General features: G+C 44.5%; 1 protein-coding gene across 2 annotated transcripts; it reads left to right on the top strand.

Moving 5' to 3' along the window:
• The first annotated feature begins 3,199 nt into the window (after positions 1–3,199).
• LOC112899406 (calcium-transporting ATPase 5, plasma membrane-type) lies at positions 3,200–17,370 on the top strand. 2 transcript variants are annotated; one of them, XM_025967861.1, is made up of 34 exons: positions 3,200–3,588; positions 5,741–5,857; positions 5,937–5,994; positions 6,307–6,407; positions 6,473–6,604; positions 6,695–6,784; positions 7,065–7,134; positions 7,416–7,486; positions 7,561–7,644; positions 7,733–7,810; positions 7,892–7,963; positions 8,965–9,048; positions 9,155–9,237; positions 9,321–9,429; positions 9,508–9,563; positions 9,639–9,681; positions 9,755–9,838; positions 9,961–10,098; positions 10,460–10,528; positions 10,613–10,711; positions 12,376–12,486; positions 12,573–12,740; positions 12,859–12,918; positions 13,099–13,260; positions 14,154–14,270; positions 14,674–14,772; positions 14,837–14,974; positions 15,261–15,361; positions 16,019–16,064; positions 16,139–16,273; positions 16,397–16,504; positions 16,592–16,683; positions 16,846–16,937; positions 17,061–17,370. In XM_025967861.1, the coding sequence occupies exons 1-34, from the start codon at positions 3,430–3,432 to the stop codon at positions 17,120–17,122; spliced, it is 3,288 nt and encodes a 1,095-aa protein (XP_025823646.1). In that variant the 5' UTR covers positions 3,200–3,429; the 3' UTR covers positions 17,123–17,370. The 2 variants fall into 2 exon arrangements, with proteins under 2 accessions (XP_025823646.1, XP_025823647.1); XM_025967862.1 differs by having other exon boundaries at positions 3,430–3,588; positions 10,463–10,528.
• The last annotated feature ends 971 nt before the right edge of the window (positions 17,371–18,341 follow it).

Genomic DNA, 18,341 nt, shown 5'->3' with positions numbered 1-18,341 from the left:
GTGAGCGCTTGCAGGTCCTGGACAGGCGTGCATAGCACGGTGCCACAGTCTGTGGTCCCCCTGTTTCTGTGCTGCCGCGTCTCGGTTCGCGGCGGAGCTCGGCAGCGAGAACCCCGCCGGGAGCCGCCAGGCTTCACCGTCCTTCCTCACGCCGGGGCCACGTGCCTTCTGCTCCCCGTCGCTCGACACGCGTCCCGCTCCACCTCCAACTCCAAGCCAACGGAAACAAAAGGCTGGCCGGTGCTCCCATCTGCACGCCACGTGATCCCTGGTGCCGACCACGCTCACCGAGTCATCGTCACCATCGTTACGGTGACACAGTGGCTGCGGCATGGGTCCGTGCATCCGGTACGGCCGGACGGTTCGCTCCCCCCTTTCAAAAATATCAAAGGACCCCCCGCCGAATCCAAGTACCCAACTTCGGCTTGACGCCACGTAGCCGATCCCTTTCTTCGAACCCGTACTCGACCGGCTAGTCAACCTATCACCCACCCACTCGTGCACATCTTTCCGCACGTCCGTTCCGCGTGCCGTGCCTCTCGCCGCCGTCGCTGTCACCGGGAGCTGGTCGACCTTCTGGCCGTTTCCGTGGCATCGATTTTCGCGCTCTGTCCCACCAGCCGGGACGCCACGACGCCACGCAGGATACGGCGACCGGGCTTCGCCACCGCGATTCTCCCTGGCTGCCACGTGCTCTCTGCTGCCACGCGCGTGCAATTTTGGGTACGTTTGGAAGGCTTCACCGGCTTGGTTTGCCGGGACGAGTTGGAGCCCTTCTAAACGGAGCCTTACGCAAAGCACGTGTCCGGCTAACATCTCGCAACCTGTCATTAGCAAGCTACAGCAAACTAGTACTGATTATGGTACCACTTGTAGACCGGGTGCTTACCGGCGAGACATTCTTCGCGTACCGTGACCGGTCACCATTATTCGGTGGGGAAAGCTACAGCAGATCCAGCTTCTGGTACAGTCTACGCGGAACAATCGATCGGACACGACGACCGCATGAGGCCATGACGGTTGCGCGCGGGCGCGACGCGTGTGTCGGCAACCCGACTCCGTCGCCCACGTCAGAAGCAGAGGGACCCGATCAAAAGCTTCCGAGAGTTCGAGTCGCGTACTAGATCATGCTGGGATTATCAAAATGAAAGAATAAAGTGAGATGGTAGACAGGTCAATCTCCAGTGTCACCTCAGAATAAGTAAATAACTTTGCTACTGATTTTTTTTTCCGCTTTGGTTGATGACAAGCTTTCCCGCCTACGTGAGGAGGAGGAGGAGGAGTAGTAGTACTTCCGGCCCAAGCCCATCTCTACATCTTTTTACAAAGTCGGATTAACCAGGTGCTTTACTTTCAGAAGGAAAAAGTTTAACCTGGTGCTTTTCTGCCTTTTACACGTACCGTCACCCCTTCCGGGCATCCTCTCTGCTGCTCGCTGTAAGTTTGGCCGTGCTTTACCTCTCTCAGTCTGTCTCTTTTTATCTCGTTGAACAGTTGAACTGATGGAAAAAAAGAGCTCTCCGGAGTTCAGACTCTCCTCCGCTCCAGCTTTTCCCACACGCAGTCGGCACTTGGCGCCGGTTCTTTACCCCTGCTGGCACTTGGCAAGGTACAATTGAGGTAACGGACGCCGAAAGCAAAGGGGACACGTGACTTCCGTGACGGACAATGGCGGATCAAATCAGATCAAATGCAAAAGAGGCAGGATCGAGCGAATCCAGACCGTGGCATCCGTTGGACGAAGAATCAAAATCCGGGACACGCAACGCAACTCTACCTGCACTCTAGCTCGTTCCACCGTTCCAGTGGCGAAGCTTTTTGCATCAAAGGAGTGAGCAAGAGAATTGTTGCTACTACTAGCTCGGACGGAAAGGAGTTCTCGAGCTTTTCCCCGGCAAGTACGACGCGTCTCGCCACGGGAAAGAAGCCGCGGAAGAAAAAAAAATGGAAGCTCGGAACGAGTCCTTTCCGCAGCTTCGGTTTCACGTTACCTTCGGTCCAAGATGACCGTGCCCCGGACAATCGCAAAGCGAGCTTCCCGGCGTGTGAAGCGGAAGCCGTTCCACAATGTCAGTTCGCTGCCGGCCCGTGCGACCCCAATGCCTGCCGAATACACGCTGGAAAGGCTCCCGTCTCCGGTAATCCGTCGACGAAAACTCTACAATGCTTCCAAACCGATCGAAAGCTAGCCTCGCTGGATGCAATGATCCCAAAGTCCTCGCAAATGGCGACGCTCTTTAGAAGCACGGAGACAGTGAGGCACCGGCATGTTCTGATCGCCCCTTCCATATGCGCGGATGCGCTGTGCGCCGGCGAGGTACTGGGCCGGCGTGGCGAGCTGGCAAGCTCACGAGGGGCCACATGGACGGCTTTAACTCCGTTCACGAGCGATGCGCCCATGATTAATTCTTGGGCTCGAAGAATTCCATGATTGGTCGGTTGGATCCAGCGGCCGTGCATGGCTTGTGGAAACGGAAGCTGCTGGAATTGATTATTGGATTGACGCCAGAGGTTTATAAAAAAGGAAATCGCAGTGCTCTCTTAGCTGTAGCACGCGACTTCAAGAGGGGATTATATTGCCAACCGGCAATTACCGTACGATATTGCCGTTGCAGCCAGCGCACTGAAAGGGCGCGGCATCGCCTACAAACATTCCGCCAACAAACCCTGGTGCCAGCCCCACCTGCTCGTTCAGAGAGGAAACCCAACCGCATGCTTTTGCGTGGCGTTGGCGAGCAACGTTAGCTGCGGAACGGCAACACGGCCTGTACCCGGAGCAGCGAAAGGAGAGGACACGTCGAAAGCCATCAAAGGCTTGGTGTGCTGCTGGAGCACGGGCCAGGCTCAGGGCAGCAAAAGTTTGGCGAGATGCAATAAGAAACTTCCCAAAATGAGTACACATTGCAACAAAAGCAAACGATTGCTTTGCATGTAAACTTCCAATCCCAAAATTTCATCTTTTCAGCAACGCCTGAATCTCCGCCTCCCAATCCAAGCAAATAAAGCCGCGAACCCGGTTCGAGCCTCGAGACTAGAGGGTGAGAAATGCACTTAGCTCTGCCTCTGCCGCTAATCACACGTTAACACCTGAGCGTCTGTAGAACCTGTCTGCCGAGTCGGCCGCTCGACACGTAAACAACAAAACATACCTGGGGACAGAACAGTAACCAAAATCAGGCACCGGATGAGTCGTGGCGGTCGGCACGGCCACACGCCATTAATACGCGCGGCACCGCAGTTGGCAGCCGCTCCCCCCGCAGCAAACCGCTCGGGCTCTCCAAATTCCGAAACACTATCCTCGCCTGGGGGAAGCTTCTTCCGCTCCCGCAGCGCTCCTCTTCCCATCCGGCAGCCGTCCCTCCCTCCCATATATACCGGCTACGCGGCGCCTCGGGGGTTTAGGGTTTTCGTCGGCGAGCGCGGAGCGGGATGGACTCGTCGTCGTCGTCGGGCGGGGCGAGGGCGCGGCGTCGCAGCAGCGGCGGAGGCGGCGGCGGCAGCAGCAGCTGGGGCAGCTTCAGCGGCGACGGCGATCCGTTCGACATCCCAGCCAAGGGCGCTCCCGTCGAGAGGCTGAAGAAGTGGCGGGTGAGCAGGCTCCTCCTGTTCTCCAGCCCCCTGTCATTTGCTGCTGCGAGTGCGTTCCGGCGATGTGATGTCCGTAGCGGTGTATCCCCACTTGTTCTGGGTTCACCGTGGCTGGGTTGGAAGCAGCGCGTCGCTAGCCTGCGCTTTTGTCTGATTCAGCTGTGGGTTTGGGACTTTTGCCCTTTGGGGTGGGTTTTGTGCTTTTGGAACGTTCGTTCGTTGGTTTCTGCGACGAACTGCTCCGTGCGTTTCAGCGTTCGTGCGTCTTCAGTTTCAGTTTGAGATTTCCGAATTCGAATTATTATATATCCAGCTGCGCCCTTTCTAATTAGATTATTTTTCAAAAAAGTTGGTCAGTTAGATAGCACATGCACAAGTTCAGGGGACCCCAAGTTCAGGGTTCAGACTTCTGGTTTTATCTCCGCATTTTAGAGCGGCGCTTGAATCTGTAGACGGTTAAGTGGCTTCATCCCAGTGATGGCTGTTCCACGAGTTCACTGGCGTTTCTCTTCTAGATGTTTCCCTCGCTGAGGTTTCCTCTAGCATTTCCTGCTCGCTTCAGATTCGGGAGTTTCTAGCTTCAATTCTGCTTTTACGACTTTTATTTTTTTCTTCTTTTTGAGAAGTTCAGATGCATCTCCTCTTGCTCTTTTCACTTTGCATTTGAGTGGGCGTATCTGTTCGATGCTTTTTTTCGTTGTCGCGTCAGTGCGATTTGGCCTGCGACCAGTGGTGACCCAGTTTTTCAGATTTGATTCTGGGCAGATGCTTTTTCCGTGACGAACTCTGCCGATTGGATTTTTTCGCGCTTTCACTTAATACTCAATACTAGTACTTTCGACTTGTTCCGTCCATCTGATGCGGTCGGACTTGCGTTAGTTTTGGGGCACTGTGCTCTTTTCCTGATACCAACGCTTTTTACCATTTCCTAATGCGGATATTGCTTCGAAGTATGGATGTAGAATATTCTAGCTAGTGGCCACGCGGCGAATTATTAGCTGTGTACTGTGTTGACGTGTTAGTGCATTCCTGCCACATGTAATTTTATACGGTTATATGCTGTCATTTGAATTGGATAGAAGTATTCGAGTACTATCTGTTTGACTGTGCTGAATGGTCCCTACTGCCTAGGATCCGTGAGATGCAAAATTGGTGCCTGTTAGGCTGGTGGATTTACTACTTTTGGTCCATGTAAAATGCCCAACTAGATTAGGAATAAGTTACCCTAAAATAATTGTTGCAACTTGCTTGATTCATAGCAATGCCTTGTAAAGGGGAAATATATTTGAATACAATCCACTGAATTTACATTGTTCAGTTATTCTGAAACTATCAAATGCATAAGCCAAAAGGATGTGTAATGTTGTTGCCATCCGCAATTTCTTGAGGATTTTGATTTTCTGATGTGGACTTCCCATAGTGCCTGGGGCCGCATTGCATCTTATTCATGATTTTAATTAATAACTGGAGGAACTTGCTGGACATGTTTAAAATAGGCAGAGGTAGTTGGATTTAATTCTCAAAGAGACCCTACAGGCACTCTGCGCACTGCTGGCTACTTCCGTCAATAGTCCATTTATTTTTCCTTTAAAAACAAAATATTCTGATGTTCATATGGAGAAATTCCGGTCGTGGTTGTGCATGACAAACAACCTCAAGGTATTCAGAATGGCAAAGGCAGTAGTTGTCTCCTTCCTATCTTTAGAGTACCCGATGCCATGCATTATGCATCACTTTTTAATCGCGCAGCATACAGGTGGTATGGCATTGTTTTTTTTTTCTTTGGCATCGTGCTGTACCTTTTTGTCTGGAGGCCATTTATGAACACATATGATTATGGTTCAGTTGTACCTAGATATTTTGGTATCATCAGTAAAATTTCCAAGTGGCAGAACTGTAATACAAACTTTATCTATATGCCACTGCTACACTAGTCCGCACTCCACTGGATATCATGATGTCCATTAAATTATAAAGCTCAGCCTTTGTCCTGCCTAAGATGGTTGGGTATTGTAGTGTAGCTATATGAACTTTCCTTTCTAAAAAGGTACAGACATTATTTTATCTGCATTCTCTAGAGTCACTAGCTGGGTATCCTTCTTTTGATATGTTTGAATTTTGATCTCTAATTCCCTCATTGTGTCTATTCCAGCAAGCAGCCCTTGTGCTGAATGCATCAAGACGCTTTAGGTATACACTTGATTTGAAAAAGGAGCAACAAAAGGAGGAAATCCGAAGAAAAATTCGTGCCCAGGCTCACGTTATAACGGTATCTTGCTAGAAACAACTTTGTATTATTCTGTAAATTTAATTTTGGTATTAGCTTATGCCTACATTGTCATGTTCAGGCTGCTTATCGTTTCAAAGAGGCTGGTCGAGTCCATGTTCCGTCTAAAGAAACTACAGGTATCATTTCAATAGTTACTCTCTCTCTTACAATTTTTTTTAGGGATTACACTTTGTTCGTAATGGTTTTGCATAATATAGATTTCTGCAAGTATTTTTCATCTGCCACTTATCCTGGTCCTTGTGGTTTGATGCGATAACACACTCCAGGAGGGGCATTTATTAGGACATGATAGGAGCATACTTTGCTTCTTTGCAGTATACTATTTGTTGTGTATTAGCGATACTTATTCTGCGCTTAGTCTATTCAATTGAATGATCTCGTGTTGCAATTTTTTTTAATATGTTTTGCTTCAACCCTGACTTCTGCAGTGCCACATGCTGATGCTGCACTTGGCTTCGGAATCAAAGAAGACCAGCTTACAGCACTGACAAGAGATCACAACTACTCTGCTCTGCAACAACATGGAGGGGTGAGCTAATCGTGGTGTCATTATCATCTAACCTGCCTGTGGTCAACTTATAATTTCCTCTACAGATTTCTGGTGTAGCTAATATGCTAAAAACCGATACGGAGAAGGGGATAGGTGGAGATGATGCGGATTTGATGGCAAGGAGAAATGCATTTGGCTCAAACACATATCCCCGTAAGAAAGGAAGAAGCTTTCTGGTATGCTAAGGTTTCCTTTATTTCTCTATGATGTGATAGCTTTCTGTTCTCTGGTTTAGTCACTCCTGCTGTACTGTACCTCTTATTTAGGCTTTCGTATGGGATGCTTGTAAAGATCTGACACTAATCATCCTGATGGTTGCTGCTGCTGTTTCACTTGCCCTGGGCATAACAACAGAGGTGGGCATTGCATCTGTAGTTCTTTGACTCCCTTAACTATACAACTTTCCCAACTGTGATTTGTCTAGCTGAATGAGTTGTTCTGTTCTTTCTCCCATCTATTATTTAAAATCTATCTGGCTTCATCTAGTTTCCGGAGCTTGCAATTTCGATGCAAAGCTATTCTATTTCATCTTATTCCCTTGTATCTGTTCAGCTGCTAACCAGGTAGTAGGCAGCTAGCATTGATTACATTGCTCATCTATGCTCCTTTTTTTACATTGTGATATGATTGTATTAGGGTATAAAAGAAGGCTGGTATGATGGAGCGAGCATTGCCTTTGCTGTTCTCCTAGTTGTATTTGTTACAGGTGTGCCACTACATCTTACTTTTCTATGACTACCTTTTTTGTTCTTTGTCATACAACAAGCTGTGTCTGTTCTATCACATCAAGTAATAGATGACACAGCCCATGGCACTATGAACAGTTTTATCATGCAAAATTAATACTGGTTTTGAAGCAACAAAATTCAACTCCTGTATAGATGCCTGAATAAAACCCCTCTTAGCTCTATAGTGGCAACACTACCTCGTGTGATATGTGTACAGTTGCTCAAAATCTAATGGCTACTATTCTTTTTATTTTTTCAGCTATCAGCGACTACAAGCAATCACTTCAATTCCAAAATTTGAATGAAGAAAAACAGAACATACGCCTGGAGGTCAGGATTAGAGGCACATCTTGTTATCGATTTGTTTGTTGATCCCAAATAACGTTGTGAATAATGTCATTCAGGTTGTTAGAGGTGGAAGGCGAATCATGGTATCAATATATGATTTAGTTGTTGGAGATGTTGTCCCTCTCAAGATTGGTGACCAGGTAGAGAAGGCCATTGAGCAATTAGCTTCATTTTTGAGCCATGTGTCTACTTGCGATTTCTAATGGTACACCACAATTTCTTTGCCAGGTTCCTGCAGATGGGATCCTTATCAACGGGCACTCCCTTTCCATAGATGAATCAAGCATGACGGGAGAAAGTAAAATTGTAAGTTATTCTGATACACAGCCTTGAAAGTAACATACTTTACATCTGAAGCTCACACGGCTACATTGTGGTTATTTGAAGGTACACAAAGACCAGAAGTCACCCTTTCTAATGTCAGGTTGCAAAGTTGCTGATGGCTATGGCACAATGCTGGTGAGTTTCTGTATAGACTGTTCAAGAAAAAGAGTTCCTGTGTAGACATACACCCCCGTCACAAATACCTGCAGACAGTAATCGCATAGATTAATTGATTTAGTAAATAAATATGTAGTAGGAAATGATCGTTGAAGTTATATTGGAAACTGTGTCATGTGGCATGCCCAAAACGTGGATTGCTTTTTGACTGGATGGACTGGCAAATAAAGACTGGTTTGTTCTGAATTCATTTACTGTATTATTGGAAACTGTGTCATGCCCAATACTTCTGAATTCATTTACTATGTGAAATAGAAAACGTGGTATAAGTAGCAATTGCTGAATCTTCTTATCAAGTTAAATAATACACTGTTTTGTTGCGATTGCTCTTTACTATCTGCAAGTAACCTATCATATATATGTGGAACTCAACAACAACAACAACTTAGCCTTTTGTCCCAAGCAAGTTGGGGTAGACTAGAGATGAAACCCACAGAAAACAAGAATAAGAAACACAAAAATGGCACAAGCCATAGGAAGAGTTAGGGGTTAAACAAAAAGTAACAAAGGTCACGGTTCAGGTACGTTAATTGCTAATCTCCAAGCGCTCCTATCCATAGCTAATTCCTTAGCGATATTCCACTCCTTAAGGTCTCTCTTAACCGTCTCGTCCCAAGTTAGTCTAGGTCTACCTCTACCTCTCTTTACATTATCGCTCCGCTTTAAAGCTCCACTACACACCGACGCCTCGGGAGGCCTCCGTTGATATGTGGAACTCAAATCGACAAAAAAATTTGAATGTTACTCCAGTTTAATATTTTACTTGTAAATAGAGCTGAAGGGATGTGTAAATACTTCTCTGTAAACAGGCTAATTCTGTAAGCCAAAAGCTTGAGTGTTGTTACTTTTCAGTGTCAAGTTCACTTTTGTACTGATGTATGACCATAGCCGCTTTAATCATTAGCAGTGATCAGAACAGCGTGGAACATTCAACTGAATCTTACTGTTGTAATGCTCAGGTAACTGCTGTCGGAATCAACACTGAATGGGGACTGTTAATGGCAAGCATATCTGAAGATTCGGGTGAAGAGACGCCTCTTCAGGTTTGTTCTTGTTGTGATGCCAAGTTTTGCATGAGTATATGAGTTGACATGCCTTGGGGATTCCAATTCCTAATCCTAGGCCTTGCTCGTCATTGTTCTGGTGCAGGTTCGTTTGAATGGTGTTGCTACTTTCATTGGAATGGTCGGACTTTCTGTTGCCCTTGCAGTTTTGATTGTACTTTTGGCCAGGTACGATTAGTTTTTGTTTTAGTTTACTATAACTGTCTATTTGGTTTGTGTACATCAATCTGCATCACATTGTTTTCTTTTAGGTACTTTACTGGGCATACTTACAACCCTGACGGTTCCGTGCAATATGTGAAAGGGAAGATGGGTGTCGGCCAGACAATACGTGGAGTAGTTAGAATCTTCACGGTGGCGGTAGGTATTGGGTTCTCCGGTTATGTATGCTGCTTTGGTGTTTACAGTTTTTGTCTCACCATCTTGAGGTGTAACTAGGTCACTATTGTGGTCGTGGCTGTTCCAGAAGGACTACCATTGGCTGTCACTTTGACGTAAGCTTTATTTGCTGTGTAATTTTCTGTCCTCGCCTATATAATCAGCCACTTGACATGCTTAATTTGTGTCAGGCTTGCCTTCTCGATGCGCAAGATGATGAGGGACAAGGCTCTGGTATGTTTCCAACTTTCTATTGCTTGGTTGTGTCTACTTGATCCGACATCATGTCTCTTCGTGTGGAATATAGGTCAGGAGGCTTTCGGCTTGTGAAACGATGGGCTCTGCTACAACAATTTGCAGTGACAAGACTGGCACCTTGACTCTAAATCAGGTGCAATAGTGTTACTATTTTCAAGATGTTGTCCACTTTATACATACAAGTTTCAGATTTTGCTACTTCTTAAATATGTTTGGCCCTGATTTAAATTTTCTTTATTCGTGGTTGATTTTAAGATGACTGTTGTTGAGGCATATTTTGGTGGAAAGAAGATGGGCTCCCCAGATAATGCTCAGATGTTATCTTCTGATGTTACATCACTGATTGTTGAAGGCATCGCGCAGAACACTTCTGGAAGCATATTTGAGCCTGAGGTTAGTCATTATCATTTATGATGAAAGCAAAGCATATATGGTTGCATATGCACCCTAAGTTCTACACTTCTACGCCATGGCGTTATTATTTGAAATTTCAGTTTTTTTAGTAAGGATATGGTATAATTATGACAGTAATCCCTATGTGTCATCAGTGGTCAGATAAAAGGTGCATCTGACTAACTTTTGTTATGAGTTTCTGATGCTCACTGCGCATGCATGCCTGTGTGGATTACTTATGGAAGGGAAAGCTGATGTTCCGTTTTTTTTAGTTGAATTTATTGTTTCTGGCTTGACAACTATTTAAGCATGAACCTGCTTTGTTAGGGGCATGATCACTGACTTATGTTCAATGTCTCAGCAGGGTGGTCAAGAACCAGAGGTGACTGGATCACCTACAGAAAAGGCTATACTGTCTTGGGGGCTAAAGGTGCAAAAAGATTTTCTCAACCTAGATCCTTCCTATATTGTTAATTTCTTGTTATTACTAATCATGGTTGGCACATTTTTACAGCTGGGTATGAAATTCAATGAAACACGGTCGAAGTCCTCTATTCTTCATGTATTCCCTTTCAACTCAGAGAAAAAGCGAGGCGGGGTTGCAGTGCACCTGGTAATTTGAATTATCTGCAACGCTGAAGATGTCATGTGATGCATTTTGCTGACCTGATTTGGTTATGATTTTTGAGTCATTATGTTGTGCTACACTGTTTATTTACCCCACCATAAAAGGTTGGTGGCATCTCTCTCTTCTAGGTGCTTACCCTGTGCAGATGTAAGGGTGCATGTGTGTAGGTTTTCATGCACTTCTAATGGAACATATTCAAAATCCTTATCGTTATAGGAACTTTGCATTTTAGTTTGCTCTGAGTAAATTTATTTATTGAAAGAATAGGTCGGTTGTATCTGGAATTCCTTGTGCCACCTGATTTGGGGGGGCTAGGAATTTCCAACCTCCAGAATTTGGGATGGGCCCTGCGGTTAAGATGGTTATGGCTTGAGAAAACTGAACCTGAAAAAGCATGGGCTTTCCTTCCTGTCCAAGTTCCACCACAGGTTAAAAGTTTCTTTGCAACTGCCATCATTTCAGAAGTTGGAAATGGCAAGAATACATACTTTTGGACTGATAGGTGGCTGGGTGGCCAAAGCCTAAAACAGTCCTTCCCTAATTTGTTTGGTGCAGTTGCTGCCAGAGCAAGGAAGAGGAAGGTGTCTGATGCTCTAGACAATAGAAAATGGGTATCTGATATTGAAGGAGCACTCACAGTAACTGTTCTGACTGAATATATTCATCTGTGGGAGTTACTTTCAACTGTGGTGCTGCAGCAAGATGTAGAAGATTCCCATGTTTGGCAATTCTCCACCTGTGGCCAGTACACCACAAGATCTGCTTACAAAGCTCTATTCATTGGAGCTGTTCAGTTTAAACCCTGGGAGAGAATTTGGAAGAGTTGGGCACCTGGAAAATGTAAGTTTTTTATGTGGACAGTAGCACACAAAAGATGTTAGACAGCAGACCGGATGGCAAGAAAATGGCTACCACATCCTGCTACCTGCCCACTTTGTGACCAGACTCAGGAAACGGTCGATCATCTCCTGGTCTCATGTGTCTTTGCCCGCCAGATGTGGTTCACCATGCTGCAGAAATTTGGCCTGCAAGTGCTGGCTCCAGACCTTGATGATGAAATTTTTGAGGATTGGTGGGCCAATGCAAGTGAAAGGGTGGCTGGTCAGGTCCAAAAGGGATTGAACAACATCATCATTTTGGGAGCACGGAACTTGTGGAATCACCACAATCACTGCGTTTTTTTGACGCTTCGCCAGTATCACCAGCATCATTACGACCACCCTTGAAGATCTGCATCTGTGGTCTATGGCAGGAGCTAGAGGAGTTTCTTACCTCCTCGCCCTGGTGTCTAGTGACAGTTAGTGGTTGGTCCTGGTCTGGTCTTTTCCTTTCCTTGTTTGAGAGAGAGCCGGCTTGTTTGTACCTAGGGGGGTTACAGCCCCTTTATATCTGTAACACCCGGGGGATAAAACCCCCATCCCTTTTCTTCTTAATATAATGATGCGCAGTTCTCCTGCGCGTTCAAGAAAAAAAGAAAAAGAAAAAAAAACCTACTGTTCTGCCAGCTTGAAGAAAAAAATAATTATGGAAACAAGTGATTGATCATGAGCAGATATGTTGTTCCTTAACAAGTGCCTCTTTGGTTAAGCTGGCAGTGTTTGCAGCGAATATTTCAATGTCTAATCAGTTTCCATTTTTCTACTCTGAAGGGTGGCCCTGAGGTACATATACACTGGAAAGGAGCAGCTGAAATTATTTTGGATTCATGCACAAGCTGGCTTGACACTGATGCTTCGAAGCACTCGATGACTCCTGAAAAAGTAATTTATTGCTCAACGTTTTAAAGGGAACTTCATGGTCATTCGTTTCATTTGTGCAGTATGGTCTTATCTTATCAATGTTTCAGGTTGCTGAATTAAAAAAATTCATAGAAGATATGGCCGCTGCTAGCCTCCGTTGTATTGCCTTCGCCTATAGGACATATGAGATGGATGATGTTCCAAACGAAGATCAGAGGGATGAGTGGCAATTGCCTGAAGATAATCTGATTATCCTTGGAATTGTGGGAATAAAGGTACACAACGAATTTTAGAGTGTTGGTCACTGCTGTCATTGTTAGTTTCTGCTGGCAGTGTGCCGCCTTAACAATCATTGTTAATTTAACAGTAATATACAACTGTTTACTGATGCAGGATCCCTGCCGTCCAGGAGTTCGAGATTCTGTCCGTTTATGTCAAGCAGCTGGCATTAAGGTATTTTTTTCGTATGTTGTTGTGAATTAATTTCCAGGCTTCTGCATCTCTTTGTACTAGATGCATGCAGGAGAGATAAGTTGATGTTTTTGTTAGTCTCGATTCCTTTACTTCATCTGGAGATGCTACTCGGAAGTTCTTCCTGGTCTTCGCTATTCAGTTATTTATTTGATTTTTTAGGTCCGCATGGTTACTGGTGATAATCTTCAAACTGCAAGAGCCATAGCCCTGGAGTGTGGAATACTTGATGATCCCAATGTGTCCGAGCCTGTCATCATTGAAGGAAAGACGTTCCGGGCCCTGTCAGACTTAGAAAGGGAGGAAGCTGCTGAAAAACTCTCTGTACGTTTATTCTCCTTGCATTTGCCCTAACATTGCATTGGTATCATCTGTTGTAATGTTTTCTGTGGTAGCTGTTACTAGGACATCCATCCATGTTTCTTTCTTTTCTTTTGCCGAGTGATTTTAGATGAAATTTTGGAACCTGTTTCCATGTTGAAGTAACATTTCCTCTCTATAATCCCCACATCTGAGTTGTATACTGACACCCATATCCATGTCAGTGACACCCATATCCATCTGAGATATTATAGATGCTAGTGTGAACCATTACCAAACGTGAAATATTGTGGCCAGACACAAGTTTTTTGTTGCTAGTATTTTGTGACATTGCTTATGGCCTAGGAGGTTAGGGTCTTATGGACTTGGGAAATAAGATATGTGATGAAATTAACCATGAAAAAGACAAATGTGGCACTGTGAAGCTTGCTCTGATTTAGTAGTATTGCATAGGCTGTCTTGGAATTAACCAAAGTTTGGTAGTCTCAACCTAAGGGCAATCCCCAAATTTACCTCTATACTCCATCGTATGTGCCGTTGGGCCATCTTTGCTTTGTTTTCAAAGTCACTCTTGGTCCATCTTTGAAAAAGAGCTGATCATGTGGATAACATAGCTCACAATTTTGTAGTAATAGTTATTACTGGCACAAGACAAGAGACTGTTAACCCCATATCTTGACATGAAGTGCATAGTAATGACCTAAAAATGTGAACACAAACCATATGCTAATGTAAAGAAGGGTCGGTTTTGTGCTGTTTTGCTTTCTCCCTTCAGTTGTTATATAAATCTTCAAGATGTATACTTTGTACCAATCTTGCTTTATGCAGTTATGCTTTGCATATAATATCTACTTTTACCTTTTTGGTTGAAGAACACCCTCTAATAATGGTTGCAGGTGATGGGGAGGTCTTCACCAAATGATAAACTTTTACTTGTTAAGGCACTGAGGAAAAGAGGTCACGTTGTTGCTGTTACTGGAGATGGCACAAATGATGCCCCAGCACTGCATGAGGTTTGTGGATTACTATTCCCTATGAAATTTCTAACATGTTACTCCCTTTGTCCCAGAATATAGCTACATTTAGACTTTTCAAAGTCAAACCTTTTCAATTTTAACTATAAATAGCATAAAAATTATATTAGTAGATTTATCGTGAAACCAACTATTATAATATGTAACTTTTCCTATTTGAAATAAACTTTTTAGAGATATTGTTGGTCAAAGTTTAAAAAGTTGGACTTTAGAAAACCTAAAACGTAGCTATATTCTGGATGGATGGAGTATGAATCAAGCTTCCTTTCGAGTTTCGAACATGAAGATCAATCAAGTTTCTGATAGGTTATGCAACAAGCATCCTTCCAAAGATGTTCAAGAAGCATCATTCGGTAGTACTTATTGGATTCTGAATTTGCAGGCAGATATTGGTCTATCAATGGGCATTCAGGGAACTGAAGTTGCCAAGGAGAGTTCTGATATTATTATCTTGGATGACAATTTTGCATCAGTCGTGAGGGTACGTTAACCGTCTTATCTTTTCTTCTGTCACTGCAGTTCATGATGTTTGTTTGTGGCTTTAGGTTGTCAGATGGGGTCGATCTGTTTATGCGAACATACAGAAGTTTATACAGTTCCAACTAACGGTCAACGTTGCAGCTTTGATAATCAATGTAGTTGCTGCTGTCAGTTCTGGAAATGTGCCGCTGAATGCTGTTCAGGTTTGAGTCCAGATCCTGTCCGTTATGACTTATGATATACTATCTCCCTTAAAATATGACGTTTTGGACAAGCTAATTCAAAAATGGACTAATTATGTTGTCCTAAGCATCATTTCTTTAAAACGGAGGTAGGATGTCTTTCTACAGCAGGAATTGCAATATGCATTATTTTCATCATATACTTCTGTAAAAATAGAAACTGCAAGATGCTTTATAGATGTGAGTTACTAGCTGTAGTCTTTGTAATGTTGGGTAAAATTCTAATTTTGGCTCCCTTTGCTGACAGTTGCTGTGGGTCAACCTAATCATGGACACTTTGGGTGCCCTTGCATTGGCGACGGAACCACCAACAAACCATCTCATGGAGAGACCCCCAGTACTGAGAAGGTTTGTTCTTGTGCATGTGCTGTATTTGCTCGTCTACCTTATTTGGTTTCTGGAGTGCGGCACCTTCCTTCTAATCTTTTTACTTAAATATGTTCAGTTTACACATTACTTTCTCTGATCTATGTAAGTTCATTTGGACATGGACATTGGTATGGTCTATAACATTGACATTGACATTGACATTTGGACATTGGCATTGCCATATTTATAACATTTACTATTTTAAATAGGAAATTATGAAAGAATTTTTCATGATGAATCTAGTAGCACTAATCTTATGTTGCCATCTATTTGAAATTTTAGTTATTAATGGTTAAGAGTTAGGAAATTATGAAAGTATTTTTCATGATGAATCTAGTAGCACTAATCTTATGTTGCCATCTATTTGAAATTTTAGTAATTAATGGTTAAGAGTTAAAAAAGTTTGCCCTAGGAAAGCTTAAATGGACCTACATTTGTGATAAGAGAAAGTATTTCACAAAAAATAGTAAATATGAGATTGTTGATAACTTTGATTGTTGGAACATATTAATTTTTCGTGTCCTAATATCATGTCAATCACTTCAAATTCTTGTCAGCATTTATCTCTTCATACTGCTATTAAGTGTCAGAAATAGTTTCTCTCCTTTGTTAAATGGTTTCTCATCTCCTTTTCAGGGAGCCACTGATAACAAATATCATGTGGAGAAACTTGATTATCATGGTATGCTACATTTGCCACTATATCCTGTTACTCTTAATATAGATTGTCCTACTGATGGCTTGCTTTTCCTTCAGGCTTTGTTTCAAGTTTCAGTTCTCCTTACTCTCAACTTCAAGGGAATAAGCCTCTTGCAGTTGAAAAATGATGACCCAGCACATGCAGATAAAGTGAAAAATACCTTCATATTCAACACATTTGTTCTCTGCCAGGTGATTGTCTGTTTTTTAGCTTTTATTCAGAAAAGAAGTTTCTGCCTTTTAATCTAACGTGACTCTGGAATTTAATATAACAAATGCAGTAAGGGCTGACATGTCGCAATGTTGTCTTCTTAGGTGTTCAATGAATTCAATTCCCGTAAACCAGATGAGCTGAATATATTCAAGGGCATTTCAGGAAACCACCTCTTTATTGCCATTATAGGGATAACAGTTATACTGCAGGTACAATCTCTAGAATGATGTCCTTTTTTCCCGGTGATATTTAGGTGTACGGACTGTTCTCACATGTTTGCTCCTGTTTGTATTTAGGCACTTATCGTGGAGTTCCTTGGCAAGTTTGCCTCAACAGTCAAGCTAAGCTGGCAGCTGTGGTTGGTGTCGATAGGTCTTGCTTTCTTCAGGTACGGTTCTCTTATGCATGTTGATGAATCAGTGATCTTGGTAGAATTGTGTCATATGTCTTCTGGTTTCATGATTACATTACTACTGGTGCGACCTTTTGTAACATTCTAGATGTTTTTTTCCTCTTCGCTGTACCTGATTATTCTCTGATTGCTCTGCAGTTGGCCGTTGGCTTTCGTGGGAAAGCTCATTCCTGTCCCTAAACGTCCATTTGGAGAATTCTTTGCTTGCTGCTGTAAAGGGGGCAAACCAGGTAAGCATTGAGTTGTATTCCTTTCCTGCTTTGCCTAATTCATGTAGCGCTTAGGAAGCACGTGAATGTACCGAAGGACCTTGCCTCTTCTTGCACATCTCTGACAGTATTTGGTTTATGCAGCTTCTGATGATGCAGCCACTGATGACAAGGAAAGCAAATCTGAGCATAGAGACATCGTATGATTTGATGGATGGCATCGAGGGCCTTTTGCTGTTCCTCACTAGGGTTTAACGTGTTGGGATTTTGTAACCACCACTGATTGCAATTGTATATTGTATATACTCACGGTAGTCGTCAGCTCTTGGAAGTTTGCAGCAGCATCTAACCGCATGTATCTTGATACCTGGGCCCCGGGTGCTTGAAATCAGCAGCCGTGGGAGGATTCGAACAGGAATGGCTGGAAATGCAACTCGGTTCGGCTTGAGACTCATCTTTGCGCTGTTGAGTGTATTTCAGATGCTTATTAGTAAGTGAGCTGCTGACAGCAGCCGTAAGTAATGGGAAATGGCTAATGTAGGTAGTGTTCTTGGTGCTTCCGCAATGTCTAGTCCCGCTGACGCTGGGCGAGGGACTTCCGATGCGGAGAAAATTGGTCGTAGCTAGGGTGTGCTACTGTCACGTGTACTGCCTGCAGGCGCCATGAAAAAATCTTGCCAGGCAAAAATTTTCCGTGCTCGTATCGTACCTCAGCAGCTAGCCGTGTACTCTACGTGCCATTACGTCAAGTGATCGCCTTCTTTGTGCTAAATAGAGGTAGCATATCCTAGTAGTATCACGCCCCTGATCCCTCACCTGTCACCTGTCCGGTGCGTCCCGCACGCATGCGCGTACGGCTGTTCCGCCGAGTTGAGGTGACGCTCCAGAACGGAAGAGCGCCGAACGCATCGCCATGAATTCGCAGGCCCCCCTCCGTTGACGATTCCTCCCTCCCCTCGAAGCGATTGGGAAGCGATGCGCCGCAGTGCAGCAGAGCAGATCGTTAGCGTCAGCAGGTAGGCGGCCACGGAGGACACGGGCCCTGCAGCCGTGCTTGGCTGCCCTTGTTGACGTTTCACCCGCCGTCGCCTCGTCTCGTCTCGTCTCGTCTGTAGAAGATGGAGGAAGATCCACGCCCTCGCACCAGCCGCCGTCGCGCGCCTGCGTCGTCTCCGTCCGCTTCTCATAAATGCACTGTTCATCCTTATCTGGGCAGTGTTCTTCAGTTCCGAGTCCTTTTCTGGACTCGTGCGTTGCTGCTTTCTGTCTGTGTGTGGGTGTCTGCGATTGCTTCGGACTTTCTCTTGCTGGATCAACTGCAGGTCTGGGGAATAGGAGACGTCCGGTGTGAACCGTAGTCGCGAGTCGCGACTTCTTTCGCTTGGCAACGAGGCGCTTCCTGACGCACGCAGGTCAGGTCGTCAG

Source organism: Panicum hallii, chromosome 7, assembly GCF_002211085.1.
Source record: "Panicum hallii strain FIL2 chromosome 7, PHallii_v3.1, whole genome shotgun sequence".
Lineage (NCBI taxonomy): Eukaryota > Viridiplantae > Streptophyta > Magnoliopsida > Poales > Poaceae > Panicum > Panicum hallii.
The sequence above is the reverse complement of the archived record's forward strand: the minus strand, read 5'-3'. Positions and strand labels throughout refer to the sequence as shown.

What these genes read in the sequence shown, in the direction of transcription:
- LOC112899406 (XM_025967861.1), top strand. Translation starts at nt 3,430, where the DNA reads ATGGACTCGTCGTCGTCGTCGGGCGGGGCGAGGGCGCGGCGTCGCAGC. An exon ending in ACTCGATGACTCCTGAAAAA is followed by an intron (nt 12,487 to 12,572) that starts GTAATTTATTGC and finishes TCAATGTTTCAG; the next exon opens with GTTGCTGAATTAAAAAAATT. An exon ending in CTGTAAAGGGGGCAAACCAG is followed by an intron (nt 16,938 to 17,060) that starts GTAAGCATTGAG and finishes TGGTTTATGCAG; the next exon opens with CTTCTGATGATGCAGCCACT.